The sequence below is a fragment of the Amblyraja radiata genome, chromosome 34 (assembly GCF_010909765.2).
Source record: "Amblyraja radiata isolate CabotCenter1 chromosome 34, sAmbRad1.1.pri, whole genome shotgun sequence".
In the NCBI taxonomy this organism is placed as follows: domain Eukaryota; kingdom Metazoa; phylum Chordata; class Chondrichthyes; order Rajiformes; family Rajidae; genus Amblyraja; species Amblyraja radiata.
Window position 1 is genome coordinate 17762434 of NC_045989.1, and position 16477 is coordinate 17778910.

The 16477-nt window shown below is 42.1% G+C and overlaps 1 protein-coding gene and 1 long non-coding RNA gene across 2 annotated transcripts; one reads left to right on the forward strand and one right to left on the reverse strand.

The window, feature by feature from the left end:
* Positions 1–520: 520 nt before the first annotated feature.
* On the reverse strand, positions 521–13578 carry abhd17c (abhydrolase domain containing 17C, depalmitoylase). Its single transcript, XM_033050272.1, has 3 exons — positions 12919–13578; positions 7458–7637; positions 521–2209 (listed from the first exon to the last, which is right to left on the reverse strand). Exons 1-3 carry the CDS (start codon positions 13377–13379, stop codon positions 1990–1992), a joined length of 861 nt encoding a protein of 286 aa, XP_032906163.1. The 5' UTR covers positions 13380–13578; the 3' UTR covers positions 521–1989.
* A 32-nt stretch (positions 13579–13610) lies between these two features.
* LOC116991570 lies at positions 13611–16180 on the forward strand. Its single transcript, XR_004416826.1, has 3 exons — positions 13611–13706; positions 14395–14810; positions 16170–16180. It is a non-coding gene; the product is annotated as an uncharacterized LOC116991570 (long non-coding RNA).
* The last annotated feature ends 297 nt before the right edge of the window (positions 16181–16477 follow it).

A 16477-nucleotide genomic window follows, 5' to 3' on the forward strand; every position in this document is an offset into this window, starting at 1 on the left:
TAGAACCATCCTTCAGCTTCCTGTGTTCTCATGAGAATAAACCGAGTCTACCCAGTCGTTCCTTACAACTAAAGCCTTCCATTCCAGGCAATATTGTTCAAACCTTTCCAATTCAGTATTCTTTTACCTCACCTGTGGCAAATGAAGATGCAAAACTCTTAAGAGTCCCTGGATAGTTCCCTCAGGCTTAAGGATTTGCACACTTTAATGTGTGGTACTATCTCGAACGGTTTCTCTTTCCTGTTCCAGAATATCAATGCAAGGCTTCCCTAACTCTCTATCCTCCATATGTTTCTCCCTGGTGAATATCAATGAGAAGTACCTATTTAGGATCCCACTCAAATCCCATTTCCAAATAAACCTTTTCGTCCTTGAAGCAACCTATTCTTTTTCTAGCTATCCTCTTGCTTCTAATATACTTTGTAAAATATTTTGGGATACTCTTTGATCCTACCTGCCAATCTCCTTTTTAAGTTTTCTACTATAAACCTAATAGGATAAAATAATTGGAAAAAATAGATGTCGTCAATAGGTTTATTATGCACAATATTTCCTATGTTTAATCCATATTTTGAATCATTTTTTAAACTGATTACACCAAAAAGGCTGAAATTGGTTTCTTGTTGTTTCTTACTTTACACAATGTTGACTTTAATTTTTTTTTCTACATTTCATGCATCTTTCATTCCATTGTGACAATTTGTTGCTTATGTATAACTTACAACAATTGGTATTGAAATCAAATATACAGAGGTCCTCATTACATTTAAGGCTTTGATCAGTTTGTTTAGCATTGTCTTGCATTATTTCTGGATATTTCAATACAATCCCAAGGTCAAAATCAACCTCAAATTTCTGGTCTTTCCAACTGTTCCCATATTGATAATTGATATGTGATTTTTTTGAAACTAAATGGCTGTACATCTTTTAAAGTTGAATGTGTAATTAATTCAGGGTATAAATACAAATGAAAACATCTCACAGGATAAAGCTAATAGACAGTTATCACATCAATTCAACACTTGAAACTGAAAAGTTCCTATAACCTTGAAAGATATCACAGAAGAAGCAATACTATTTAAGATGAAGACACAACACTTATTTTTGGAACTCCTCTCCTGAAATACAATACGCAAGAACTGTCAATTAGTTCGTAACTTGTGTAAAAGTATGCAGCCATGTACCATGTTTTGCACCATTAGGGAAGTATGGGGTATTGTTTAACAATTTTAATATGGAAATATCGTGACCACTTTAAAGAACATTAGTGAACATTAGTTTCCTTTCAATTTCATTGAGTTTTACAAATACAATACTTAGGGACAATACTATAAATATCTAGAAGGTAATAAACATTCAGATTAATTAATCACATTGGTTTAATCATCTTTCAATGAAAGGCTGTTTTAGCTACTTATTCACAATCGCATACTCTGTCATGTTACATTGTACAATAAATTTCCAGTTTATAAACTAGTTGCAAAAAAATAAAGGGTTGAGAGTAATCTTTGGTCATTATGACTAAACACAGTATTGGCAGCTGGTTGTACTCATCTCAAGCTTCAATCATCCAATATAAAAGGAATTGAATGTGTAGAGTACACCAATGACCATACTCATACATTTATTAAGTGACCAAAGAGAGATTTCTACTCCTAAAAATTCAGGAAAATAGTTGCCAGGATGCTGAACAGCTTACATCCCCAGACAGTTAAACAATAATTTGTAATTCAGGAAATACTAAACGTAATAACAATCAGAAAATATTTAAAATTACAGTAGGTGAACATTATTTCATGTGCAAGATACATAAATCATATGGATTTATCCTGGTATAAAAATTACAGATTTTGTGCTGTTTCTCACATGAATCAGCCTGAAAAGTGATAGCTTCTTGTGTCCTCAGAAGCCCCAGTGGTCCAGTTTGACCATGTGCAAATTAAAGCAGTTCATCTATTCACATTTGCCTCGGAAACATCCACAGAGTCTTCAAGAAACAGGCAGTTCATGACTAATGAACTGTTTCAATCTTTCAAGGTACTGCGCATAAAGCTCAATGTCATTGTGGCCGGCTCCCTCGACCCAGAGGGGTTCCACTGCTCTTGGGCATTGCTCGTACATTGTAAGACCATGGGAAAAATCAATCACTTCATCCTCAGTACCATGAATTACCAGCACGGGAGAAGCTACCTTGGTTATCTTGTCAATGCTGAAAGAGACGAAATAAAGTTTGAAATACAAAAGTAATAATCCATCAAAAAAAAGGATTAAAAAGCAATAGCAATTTTCATATTGATGCATTAGTGAAAAAGCCAAAAGGTGAATCAGACTCCAATTGGTTTAGAATTACAAGCTAAAAAACTGCTAATTTTAAGTCTTTTGACAGTTGAAAGATCTTGATGTCATTATCATCACACACAAATAAGAGATCGAGGTGTACGTGAGAGTAGGGAAGCAGTGTTGAAACCATTTTGCCATAATTTTACTGTGACAGAGGAGGCTTGAACAGCCAATTGTCCTCCTATTTGTAATAACAGTATACCACTCGCTTTCCCCAATCTGCTCTACCAATCAACATGATTATGGCCAATTTCATTTTAGCCTCATTGCCTATGAAGAATCAATTTATCTCTGCTTTAAAATAACCCCCCTTTGAGGAAATGTTCCAAAGTAAAGAGAGAGAAAAAACACTTCTTGTCCTAAATCTATAACTGCTGTATTTTCAAACAATAATCCCAAATTCAAGGTAAATCCACCTACATTCACTCTTCCAAGTACCCTTTTACCACTTTAACTGGTACTCTTTCTGATCTGTTGAGTATTTCATTTGTTGTTTTTATTTCATAAGACTGTAAAATCATGAGAGGAATAGATAGGGTGAATGCACAAAGTATTTTACCCAGAGTATTGTAATCAATAACCATAGCACAAAGGGTTATGGTGAGAGGAGAAAGATTTAATAGGAACCCGAGGGGCAACAGAGGATGGTGGGTGTATGGAACAAGCTGCCTGAGGGAGTAGTTGGGGCAGGTACAATAACAACTTCAAAAGACATTTGGACAGGTATAGTATGTGGATAGGAAAGATTCAGAGGCATTTGGGCCAAACATGGACAGGTGGAACTATCGTAGATGGGGGCATCTTGGACAGCATGGGGAATTTTGGCCAAAAGACATGCTTCTGTGCTCTATGACTAAGATTGTGAGTTAATGTCTTACTTCAGACAATTCAGTATATTTGGCAATTCAACGATTTGGCAATATTAGCAACAGGCCATACTTTTAATTTAGCCCACTGAATCCACGCCGACCAGCGATCACCCTGTATACTAACTCTATTCTACACACTAGGGGCAATTTACAGGTCCAATTAACCTACAAACCTGTAGCTCTTTGGAATGTGGGAGGAAATCGGAGCACTTGGAGAAAACCCACCTGGTCACAGGAACAACATACAAATTCCGTACAGTCAACACCCGTAGTCAGGATCGATCTTGGGTCTGGTACTGTAAGGTAGAACTCTACTCCTGCGCCACTGTGCTGACTGCTAAGCAATGTACATATTTTTAACTCTGCCTTCAGCATGACCAATTCACAACAAGCCATAACCACAGTTGAATAAATAATCTCAATGCTTATGTTGTCATGGCATTCCAGGTTTGTTTTAATAAATTTAAGCACTTGTTGAGCGAATAAATGGAAGTGTATTTTGCTTTGAAGGATTTAGTATATGCGCAAATTAATGTACAGTAATTCACTAGTGATGTGGGAGTGTTAGTATGGAGACATAAGGAACTGCCGATGCTGGTTGACCAAAAATGACACAAAGTGCTACATTCAATGGGTCAGCAGCATTTCTGAAGAACATGTGCGACATTTCGGGTTGTGGCCCTTCTTCAGATTGCTTCATACGAAGATTTGTATTGCAGCTAAAATATGCTTGCCACACCATTTGCTTGCTACCAATTTCTTATGGGTGATGGTATATTACTTTGTGCTTGAAATGTTTTGAAGTCCAACTATCTAAATTCCATTCTGTCTACTAATTGTGCAATTCAGTATATCAACTCCTTATTTTCACAACAAAGTGCTAAATCAATTTTGCATTTAGGAATTAGTTGGTTTTTGCCAGAGAATTACAGTAATTAATTGATGACACTTGCTCCTCCAGTACAGAATCTAACTTTCAAAATTATGTTACCAGTACGTTTCACCATATTTAAAAGTGCTGGAATATCTCAGCACATTGGCAGCATCTCTGGAGAACATGCATAGGTGACGCTTCGGTTCGAGACAGAGGTTCACCTGCACTTTAACCTCATCTACTGCATCCGCAGTAAATGCTACTTGGAGGGGTTTAAACTAGTCTGACAGAGAGGGGAAAAACAACCCAAAGTAGTAGTGTGGCAAATGAGAAATTTGAAGCAAATGTAGAGGTTAAAGCAAGCGTATTCATTGAGCAGGCCAATCAGGAGCAAGACAGGGAAGCAAGGTCTGATTTCCCTGACTGCATTTGCTTTAATACAAAAAGTATCACAGGTAAAATAGATTAACAGAGCATGGAATGGCATATGATTGCAATATTTTAGTTATAACAGATACATGATAGGCAAGATTCGCAACTCATTGTTCTGGGATATCAATGCCTCTAGCGTGACAGAGTGGAGGAAAACGAGGAGAGGTGGTTGCACTGTTGATCAAGGAGAACATCGCAAAAGTACTTAGAGAAGTTAACCAGGAAGGGATTAGGGAAGAAGTCCAGTGAAGTAACCTGGGTAAAAATAATAAAAGGGGTAATGATAAACCTCATCTCTCTGAACGGGATATACTAGTTCCCCCATCTTCCCAATTATCAGCAGGAATTTGAGATGCAGATATGTAGAGAAATCACAAATAGGTGTAGGAATAATATGACTGTGATAATAATTTTAGCCTCCCTACTATTGGCTAGGACTGCCTTAGTGCATTGTACATTTAACTTCTGTGCAGAAAATCTAGACAAAAATGTCTTCAGAAGCTATTACAAACTGTATTCGTGCGTTAAACGTTAAAATAATTGGCAGAGTAAATGAATTAGTATTGCAGTTTAACCCATCTGGATACCACTATTTATTTTTTATTTAAAAAAGTCAAGTTTCTACCACAGTATAACTAATCAACTAATCAAAGCTACAGTTATCTAGAAAGAGTTACACATTGTATTTTAAGCTGATCAGAGAGAGCCAGCATGCTGCTGCAACATAATGTGTGCCTAACAGATAAATTAAATCCCATTTGGAAGCTAACCTAATTATGGTGTTCAAGCTGATTCAAGAATTTGATAAATAAAACTTATTCTCTGCTTATTGAAAATGATTTCAACATGAAGAATTGCAAATGAAGATGGATTTTTAGATTTGATAAGAATCAGAGTTTGATCAAAAATTAAATCATTGCAAAATAATCAAATAGGTAGAATTGCTGAGGCTTCCTTGTGAAGGCTGTCAATTGAACGGCTTTAAGAAAATCCCTGGAATTTTGTCTACCTTTGATTTTCCAGCATCTGCAGTTCCTTCTTAAACATTAAGAAAATCCCTTGTAATTGCCATCATGTTCTCATGACAGGGTTACATAAATTAGTAAATTAAGAAAAACTTACATCAAACAGCAAATTTCAGATTGACTCGGAGGAAATGAAAGCATGAAAATTAAAACCTGAATGCTTTCGAACACCAACTACAAAAGTATGTTAGAGGGAGAACATCCTGCAATGAGTGACTCACCTTGATATCCTCAAATCGTTCCATCATCTTCGAGGTGCAAATCAAGTGTCATAAAATACTCTCCACTTGGACGAAAGCAGCTCCAAAACAATCATTGTTGGACACCATCCAAGTAATTCACTTGGCCAGAATTCTTTACGTCATACTAAACAAACATTACTTCCTTGAGTAGTATGCACAACTTACAGTGTGTATCAGTTATAAGTTGTGTTGGCTTCTTCAAATAAATTAGCATGAAATTTCAGACTATATTGAATGGATCAGATCTATGAAGATGCAATTATTTTGCAATCACATCTTGCAGAAAGTATAATGGGTAAAGAACAATGTTGTTCAATTTGCCATCGGAATATATATTTTCATGAAATTGGAAGCATTCTCTGCATGGTGGTTCAAAACAAATACCCTTAAGTAAAGACGGATATTAAAAAGGGAAGTAAATATTACCATGGAAAAGGGAGGGAGAGAGAGAGAGAGAGGGGGGGGGGGCAATGGTATCAATGCTTCTCTGGATAGACACAAAAAACTGCAGTAACTCAGCAGGACAGGTAGCATCTCTGGAGAGAAGGAATGGGTGACATTTCGCGTTGAGATCCTTCTTCAGACTGCATTTAAACCAGCATCTGCTGTTCCTTCCTACACAATGCTTCCCAGGCTCTGGCCTGCTGAATGTCCAGTGTTAACCATTCCACCTTGGGCAGCTGTGTATTCATTTCATGAATTCCTCCCCTAAAGTGGCACCCATTCCAGCACATGCACACTTAAAATTTCAGTTTTTGTTATCTGCAACATCTTATTTGCTGCTCTAAGCCAAGCAATACTTAGTATTGACCAGGGTTTATGGAACAATAAATACAAACATTAGACTGTTTACATAAAAAGAACATGTCTGTACTGAAATGCCTATATTATGCCAGAACGTATAGCTTAAAGTTCATGGGGTTCCCAAATGACACCATTCTTGGCCAGGATATTCCATAGTTCAGAGTAAGAATTTGGCCCTAGAATCCACATTTTTTGGATGAGGTATATACAGTCAATTCACAGAATATTTTTCATAACAGAACTCACTGTACAGCTTTGGATCAACGCAAATTGACAGTAGATTTTCTGACATTGATTATTTTCATTTATGCAAAACAAGGAAAAGAACAGACTTCCATTTATGTAGTCTGTTTCACAAGCAGCGACGACGACTGGATTTGCCTCCACGGCAAACACAGCACAGCAACCCAAGGAATCATTCGATTCAGTAAAAAATATCTAAATAAGTAACTTTTCTTCAGAATTTAATAATCTGGTTTTTAATCTACTGCCTTTTGTACATACCTGTTATTTTACTAAACCCAAAGAGATAAGAATATTAACAGCTAATTTACTTGGATCTTTTCTTGCTAATATACATTTGTATGTGACTTAATATTTACAACCTGCCATGTTGTTGGATAACCTGTATTTAATTGAGGGTCGAAGGGAAAAGAAGTAGAAAATTACTTGAATTACTAAATACGTTTCTACATCTTAAATGTGATTAAACCACGGATTTCATTTTTTTAATGAGTTAATCCAGCATGAAAGAAAATTGGGTACATTGGCATGTGCCCAATTTTCAGTGTTCTCTATTTAATGAAGGGTTTAAAGTGTACAAATGAACAAAGTTTTAGTAATTCAGATCACCAACTTTATCAGCACATACCTTGGAAATGCATCAAAACAGAATGTTTTCCTGGCATCAGGGAAGGCCACACGCAGGCCAGACATAAGAGGCGAATGGAGGATAACAGCTGCACATTCATAACGGGATGCAAGATCAACTGTTGGAACCGTGCCAATACTCTGACCATACAGAATAATGTTCTCCGGACTAACACCATACCTGAAAGAAAATAGACAAATCTCAGATTTGAACAAAGTAAAATAAACTCCTTTCCAATTATTCCAAATACAATGCTAAATGTATTTATACCTTTACCCACCCTACTCTAACACTCTTTCATGGAGTTATTGAATGGCCACAGAATAGGAAAGCTATTCGACCCATCATGCCCCCATCAGCTTTCCATCAGAGCAACTCATTATTTGCACATCATCCTCCCTCCTTCAACCTCCCTCTGTAGCCTTGCAAATGTTTACTCACCATGTATTTTTTTCCCCTCTTGAAGCCTATAAGGAAACCAGCCTCCACCACATCTGCAGGCAATGCATTCTAGATTCCAATCACACTGTATGGAAAGTGTTTTCCTCGTGTTTTCATATACAGCCTTGATCTACACACCCCAGTTAGGGGAAATATTTACCGCACATCTACATGTCAAGCCCCTGAAGAACTTAATATGATTCAATGATTTTACTCGCATTTTTATGAAGTTACGAGTCAGCAAATCCTGCAATTCTCTTGGAGTTGTCATGCAAATGATGATCATGCCCATTCCACTTTTAGATCGACAGAATTTACACAGATTCAGAAGCATCACTTTGGTCATTGGAAGGTGAGGGTAGAACCCTTGCCACAACTTTTGCTGTGGTAAACAGCAAGGAGACGACAATCTTCTTCTATGAAGACAGTCATAAGAATGTTTGAGCTCCCTTGGTATGTCTACTTTTTCCCCTGACCTTACAGTTAAGTTTGAGAGCTGTGACTATTTCTTTTCTGTGACTTAAGAGAACTCCACTACAGGTTAGGTTAGAATTTTAATTGCTGGAACTGTAAAGCATCTAAACAGGAAACCCCTCCTTATGGCCTGTTGGGGTTTCCTATCCAAGATCACCTTACATTTGTCCTTCTGGAACTCTCCTGATCATTCTCATCAACATCAATGAAATATCTTCTATTTTGCATAATTAATGCAATTCCAGCACTCAAGATTCATGCACACTTGCCAAACTGAACATTTTATTTTCCATAATAATAACTGGTAACAATTAAAAGGGGCATTAACAACAGGGTGCCTCAAACCTGAATTCAATAACAATTAGAAAGACAAAGCTTATGGGCATGAAAGCACCAAAGCTTCCTTAAAATGTCACACGCCACACTGATTTATAAATATCTAATAGCATAATGAAAATAACTTGACCATGCCCTCTGCAGCAGTGACTTAATGTCAAATTTGAGGGCAATTACAACTAGGAAACACATGGCAGTAACATGTGGACCCTAATTAAAAAGTAAAGATTTTTAACCACTATATACGGAAAATTCAATTCCCAGCATCAGTGCAAGAGATGAAAAGTACAGCTATCTGGGGTACCAAAATGATCCCCGAGTACACATCCAGACAGAAAATGAAGAAAAACTGGAGAACGTAAAAATAGTACAGGAAATCCAAGTTTGCAGTGAAAATTGACAAACATTCTAAATTATTACCTTTTATAAATATCAAATGAAGATCCTGCAAACAATATTAACAACCAAGCAATAACTTTAGGCATTGCTTGAAAAATGCTTCACTTTGTTGCCAGGTCTGGCGTCAATGTGATTCCAGAGTCATCAGTGTGATCGACTCCTCACTGACTCTTCGATTCAGGAACAATAAAACATGGACATAGTACTGGCATTTGCCAATGACAACCATATCTCAGGAACAAATATTAAAAAAAACATTGCAACTACATTCGTACCCACTTGGAAATGCACTCCTTATCGTTTACAACTTGAAGAACAGGTTAACATCTCATGTCAAGGGCTGACTCCACTGCACACCCACCATATGAAATAGAACTTCAGTAAAATATAATGTAACCATGACCCCCTACCCCCAGCTCCCCTTACCAGTCTCATCTGTCGCCACCCACGAGTTCTGATCTATTTCCACTACCCCTGAAAAGTCCAAAAATTCCTTCCCATACCAATCTCATCCATGGATGCATTGCAGCCTGGTTTGGTAAATCAAATGCCCAGGGACAAATGCTCTGCAGAAGGTTGTAGACACTGCTGAATCCATCACAGGTATTGAATTTCCTATCATAAAAGGGATTTAAAGGAAGCACTGCCTCAAAGAGGCTACTAATATCAAAGATACACACCACCCAGGCCAGGCTCTAATTTTGCTGTTACCATCAGGAGCCAAAGAACCATAACCTCAAGGTTCAAAACCAGTTTTTTCAATCAACCATACCTTGAACCACACTTCACAACCCTGACCACAACGATACCTCAGCTCCGACCTACTATGGGCTTTGTTTCTACTGTGTTCAGCTCCGATCTACTACAGACACCTCTCACCAACCTGTCCACTAACCTTGCAAATCTCCCTTCCCATCCCCCAACACTTCTTCTTCTTGCGTATGGTGTGCACAGCCTAAAGTTGTAAGGCAACTTGTTCTATTTGATCTTATTTGATTGTGCACACCAGGTTGATTGCATTTGTCAAAACAGGGCGGACCACGTGAAGGGTGCAATCTCCCACCCCACCCCACCCCCCAACTCGACACCTCATCTCTCCGGCCTTCCTACAACCTGACACTTCACTCCTCCATCTCTTAATGCCAACACCTCTCTGTTGGATTGAATTGCAGTTATTTTAATGTGAGAGATTTGACAGATAAAGCAGATTAACTCAGGGTATGGATAGGTATGTGCAACTGGCATGTTGTAGCCATTACAGATACCTAGCGAATAGAGGGACAGGATTGGCAGCTTAATGTTCCAGGTGCTATAGGATATATAGAGACGGGGTAAAATAGGAGGGGGTGTTGCTTTATTGAAGAAGCAGCCAGACCAGCGAGCGATTGGATTGGCTGAAGGAAGGCTTTCTCCTAGGTAAGTAAAGTTCTGGAGATTTAAAAAGAGAGCCAAGACTCAGCCTGTGGCAATTACCTTGAAAGTCGCAGATGAGCAGCAGCAGCAGCCAGACCAGCGAGTGAATGATGGAGTGGATTGGCTGAGATATCCTAATTAGTTGAATGGTTAGTTGACTTGATTAGATAAAATTAAGTTCAGGTCTAGGTGGGCAGCCTTGTTGTTGAGGGGAATTGCCTAGGTGAGGTAAAGTGCGAGTTTTCGGCTCAAGAGACTTCGGCAAGGAGGCTACACTTGATTCCACTGAAGTAATGGCAGGCAAGTTGTTACAGTGTCTCTCTTGCATGATATGGGAAGTTAGGGACATTGTTGGTGCCTCTGACAACTATACCCGTGGAAATTGTGTCCAGGTGCAGCTCCTGAAGGACGGCATTAGGGAACTGGAGCAGCAGCTGGATGACCTCAAGATCATATGGGAAACAGAGTTTCCTGGACAAGACCTACAGTGAGGTTGTCACATCGACGATACAGGAAGAGCGAAGGTGGGTGACAACGAGGAAGAGAAGTAAACATTGAGTGCAGGAGCCCCCCCCCGTAGCTGTACCTATTGTAAACAGATACACCCTCTTGGGAGCTGGCGGAGCGGACGACACAACAAGATTGAGTGGCAGACAGGACTGTGACTCCAACCCTGGGGCTGAGGCTCAACGGGGAAGAGTGACGTCAGGCAGAGCCGTAGTGGTGGGGGACTCTATAGTCAGAGATGTGGATGGGAGATTCTGTCGCAACAGGCGAAACATCAGGATGATATTGTTTCCAGGATCCAGGACACCTCGGAGCGGCTGCACGGCATTCTCAAGAGTGAGGGAGAGCAGCCGGAGGTTGTTGTGCATGTTGGAACGGTGGATATAGGCAGGATTAATAGGATGTTTTGCAACACGAGTTTCCGAGATGGGTATAAGACGGAAAAGCAGGACCTGCAGGGTAGTGCTCTCAGGATTGCTTCCAGTACATTGTGCTAGTGAAGGTAAGACAGCGGAAATGAATATGTGGCTCAGGAGTTGGTGCAGGGGGCAAGGATTTAGATTTCTGGATCATTGGGATCTCTTCTGGGGCAGGGGTGACCTGTACAAAAGGGACGGGTTGCACCTTAACTGAAGAGGGACAAGCATCCTAGCGGGAAGGGTTGTTAATGCTACACGGGAGGGTTTAAGCTAGATTGGCAGGGGAGTGGGATCTCGCACAGGACAGAGACACGTGAGAGGCTAGTTGGTATGGAGGATGGTGTGGGAAAGGTTAGTGGACAGGATAGGCAGGTGAAAGGTGGAATCTCTGCTGTTTGAAGGATGTTGTTCACCTAGAAACAGAGTAGTGACAACTTGCAAGGATGTTGCAAGTACTTGAGGGCCTGAGTTATAGGAGGTTGGGCATGCAAATACTTTATTCTTTGTAGTGCAGGAGGCTGAGGGATTATCTTATAGAGGTATATAAGATAATGTGGGGGATAGTTAGGGTGAATGCACAGAGGCCTCTACCCAGAGTAGGAAAATCAAGAACCTCGGGACATGGGTTTAAGCTGAGAGGGAAAAGATTTAATAGGAACCCGAGGGTCAACATTTTCTACACAGAGGGTAGTAGGTATAACTAATGAACTGCCAGAGGAGGTAATCAAGGCAGGTACTATAACAACATTTAAATTACATTTGGAAGGGTACATGGATAGGAAATGTTTATAGGGATATGGACTAAACACAGGCAGACAGGGCTTGTGTAGATGGGGCATCTTGTTTGGCATAGGCAAATTGAGCCAAATGATCTGTTTCCATGCTGTATGACTCCTCCCCCTCCAACCTGACCCCTCTTCTTCCCGTACCACACCCCAGCTCAATTTCTTAGACCCCCCAACCCAACACCTCCACCCTAACTCTCTCCCACAAATCCCCTCCATCCATTGTCCTATTACATCTGCCCCCCAATCACCCCATCCCCAACAAAGATGCCACCCCCATTCTCCTCATCCCCTAACCATACACATCTGCCCCCCGCAACCCCATCATCCCCTAACCTGTGATACAACTGCCTCCAATCTCCCCATCCCCAAACTCCAACACATCTGCCCCACAATCTCCCCATCCCCAAACTCCACAATCTCCCCATCCCCAAACTCCACAATCTCCCCATCCCCAAACTCCACATCTGCCCCACAATCTCCCCATCCCCAAACTCCACATCTGCCCCACAATCTCCCCATCCCCCTCCCCCAATTCACCTTCATTCCCTAACCCGACACATCTGCCCCGCAATTCCCCCTTTACCCCACCCGATACTTCTCCCCAATCTTGCCTCGTCCCCCCAACCCAAATCCTTCCCCCTACGGGCCCAACCTCCTTCCAGCACATTTGCTCCACGCTCTGACCTTGTCCTCAGCGCCGTCCACGCTGCGTCAATGTCAGCGTAAAGGTTCTTCTCGGACGGTTTCCCGTTGCTGGCTCCGTAACCCGAGTAATCGTAGGAGAAGACGTTGCAGTTGATGCGGGAGCCCAGGCCGATGTAGAAGCTGCACATCTGGCCCAGGTCCACGGCGTTGCCGTGCGAGAAGAGCAGCGTGTAGCGGGAGTTAGGGGCGCAGCGGACGAACATGCAGCCGATGCGGGTGCCGCGGCTGGTGCGGGTGAAGAACACCTCCAGCGAGTCGAGCTCCCGCTGCGTGTACTGCCAGTCGGCCCGATCCGACAGGTGCAAAGTGTTGCTCGTCTCCTCCACCAGCATCGAGTAGGTGGGCTCGGGTGGGAGGAAAGCGAGCTTGGCTGCGATGCGGCTCGGGCACGGCGGGCAGCAGAAGAGCCAGCACAGCTCGCTGAGAGAGAAGCCATTCATCCTGAGGGAGGGAGGCAGGCGCTCGCCCGCCCGCTCTCGCCGGCCCCGTTACCAGGCAGCGGGCACGCGCGGCGGAGGCGCCAAATAACGGTCACAGCCGCGAGCGCCCGCTGACGACAGGTAAACTGGGCCGCACGAGCAGGGGCGCGCGGGGAGGTGTCGCCCGGACTCCGCTCGCGCCAACTCACTCGCCCGCTCACTCATAAACCGTCCGCGGCGCGAGGCGGCCAGGCCGCCGGCCCGCGCTCCCGACCAGGCGGCACTTCCGGTCGGCCGTGGGTACCTCTCACAACAGCAGGAAAATCCCTCCAAAGTAACACCACCAAAGTAAGTCGCTTGTAACGCTGACTGCTTCTTGAGAACACGGAACGACCCCACACGAGCGCTGTTTTGATACTGTTGGGTAAAAACACCCGGGAGAGGTGGCTTGGTCACTGTAGGAGAGGATGGGGTGGGAATCTTAAGGGGTTGGACAGGCTAGATGCAGGAAGATTGTTCCCGATGTTGGGGAAGTCCAGAACAGGGGGGTCACAGTTTAAGGATAAGGGGGAAATCTTTTAGGACCGAGATGAGGAAAACATTTTTCACACAGGGAGTGGTGAATCTGTGGAATTCTCTGCCACAGAAGGTAGTTGAGGCCAGTTCATTGGCTATATTTAAGAGGGAGTTAGATGTGGCTAAAGGGATCAGGGGGTATGGAGGGAAGGCAGGTACAGGATACTGAGTTGGATGATCAGCCATGATCATATTGAATGGTGGTGCAGGCTCGAAGGGCCGAATGGCCTACTCCTGCACCTATTTTCTATATTTCTATGAATATTGATTGAGCTGGTAACAACAGGCCAGTATCTAGGTCAATTCCTGGTGATCCCGCAGTTTTATTATTTTGGATTCAATGACACAACCAAATGGTTTGCTGGGCCTTTTCAGCGGGTAGATACGAATCAATAGTTCAAATGTATTTGATTGTCTCATTCACCTAGGTACAGTAAACTTTATTTTATCCATACACTAGTAAAAATCTTACAAATCTTCCCAAGCCCACCAGCAGGACTGGCTTCCTCGCCGTGGCCAGTGGACCAAGGATTGCCCGGGAGACCCGCTTGCCTGCTGCGGACTGAGGACTTGGAGGTGCTGTCGGTGGGCCAGGCTCACCCACCACGGACTGAGAACTCGCTCACTAAGGATGGAGGACCAGCCCAATATGCCTAGCTCACCCATCGCAGGCCACGAACTCGGCCACGACCACCGAGAGCGTGGGCAACTGTCGAGAGTGAGGTGGACCGTCGAAAGTACAGGGGGTCCAGCGCCGCCGAGAACATAAGGGGGCTGTCATTAACGATCGTGGAACCCGGCAGAGATTGACGGGGTGGCTGCTTGCTGCCACATGTGGCGGGAGGCATGGTTCGTCATTGCGGGCAGAAGATAACTGTGCGAACTGTTGGTAGCAGAAACGTGGCGACTCTTGTGTATGGCCTGGTTGAGGTCTGCTGTATGATTTTACCAGGTTGTATGAAACACAAAGCATTTCCCTGTATCTAGGTACATGTGACTATAAAGTGTCATTGAATACATAAGCACAATCATTCTTAAATACAAATATGTAAGAAAACTAGATCACACGAAGGCAATGTATATGAGCCACCATATTTCCAACACCATCTTGCATCTTTCAAGTTTCCAGGTTCTTCAAAATATAGAATTTTAACTTGGCTTAAAGGCATGGTGAATCAACCACATTCCTACTCGTCTGTGCACAAATAAGAATGGTGTTTATGAGTGTATGTTGTTATTTCCTTCTCCAAAGATATTGATTATTTAAATGTGTAGGAAGGACCTGCAGATGCTGGTTTAAACCGAAGATAGAAGAAGTAACTCAGCGGGACAGGCAGCATCTCTGGAGAGAAACAATGGGTGACGTTTCCAGTCAAGACCCTTGTTCAGACTGAGACATGGGAAAGGGAAACTCGAGATATGGAAGGATACAAAGATTATGTAAGGTGTGAAAAGGACAGATCAAAGCAGACGATGATCAAGGAGATGTTCAATGTTGGTTAAGGGGAAAGTGACAATGTGACATACAAACAGTAAAATTAATCAGCAGGACAATGAAACTAATCAGAGAACTAGGGTGGGGGAGGGACAGAATGAGGGAAAGCAAGGGTTATAAGATAAACCATTATTCATCTGTTGGGTTGTAAGTTGCCCAAGCGAAATATGAGGTGATATTCCTTCATTTTGCATTTGGCCTCATTCTGACAGTGGAGGAGGCCCAGGACAGAAAGGTCAGTATGGGAATGGGAGGAGGGGGTTAAAGTGTTTAGCAACCGGGAGATGGCGTAGGCCCAGGCGGACCGAGCGAAGGTGTTCAACAAACGACCTCCGAGTCTGCACTTGGTCTCACCAACAAGGAGTCCATACCTTAAAAGTGAATACAGAACTAAATGTGTTTTTACAACAGTCTGGTAATGTTTCATGCCCATCATGTCCAAGACTAGCAGTTCTGCATTTTAAAACTTTTCAGATTATTTGCTGAATCTAAGTATCAGAAATGCTAAAATAGGATTTGAAGGATCTGGAGAGTTTTGTCCATCTTTAGGTGATTTGTCAGATGAGAATTCACTGAATAAATGTATGAGAAATTTTGTGAATAGCATGTAAAAATTGAGTACTTGTTAAATGGTGAGAGATTTGAGACTGTTGAAATGTGTGCTTGTACACAGGTTGCTGAAGGTCAAGGTACAAGTGGCGCAAGTGATTAAGAGGTCAGTTTAAGATGTTAATTATGAGCATGTTTATTTATAGGGGTAAAGATGTTTTACTGCAATTGAATTGGGCCTTGGTGAGAAGGCAATTGGAGCACTCATTATGTACAGATTTGGTCTCCTTACCTGGGAAAGAATGTACTTGCCATAAAGGGAGTGCAGTGCACATTCACAGGACTGATTCTCGGGAAGGCAGATTGTCACATGAAGAGACATTGATTTGAGTGTATCTGTATTCACAAAAGTTTAGAAAAATGACAGGAAATCTTATCAAAATATAAAGGAAAGTTATTCCCACTGGAGGAAGAATCTAGGTCTATGGGGGCACGGGTT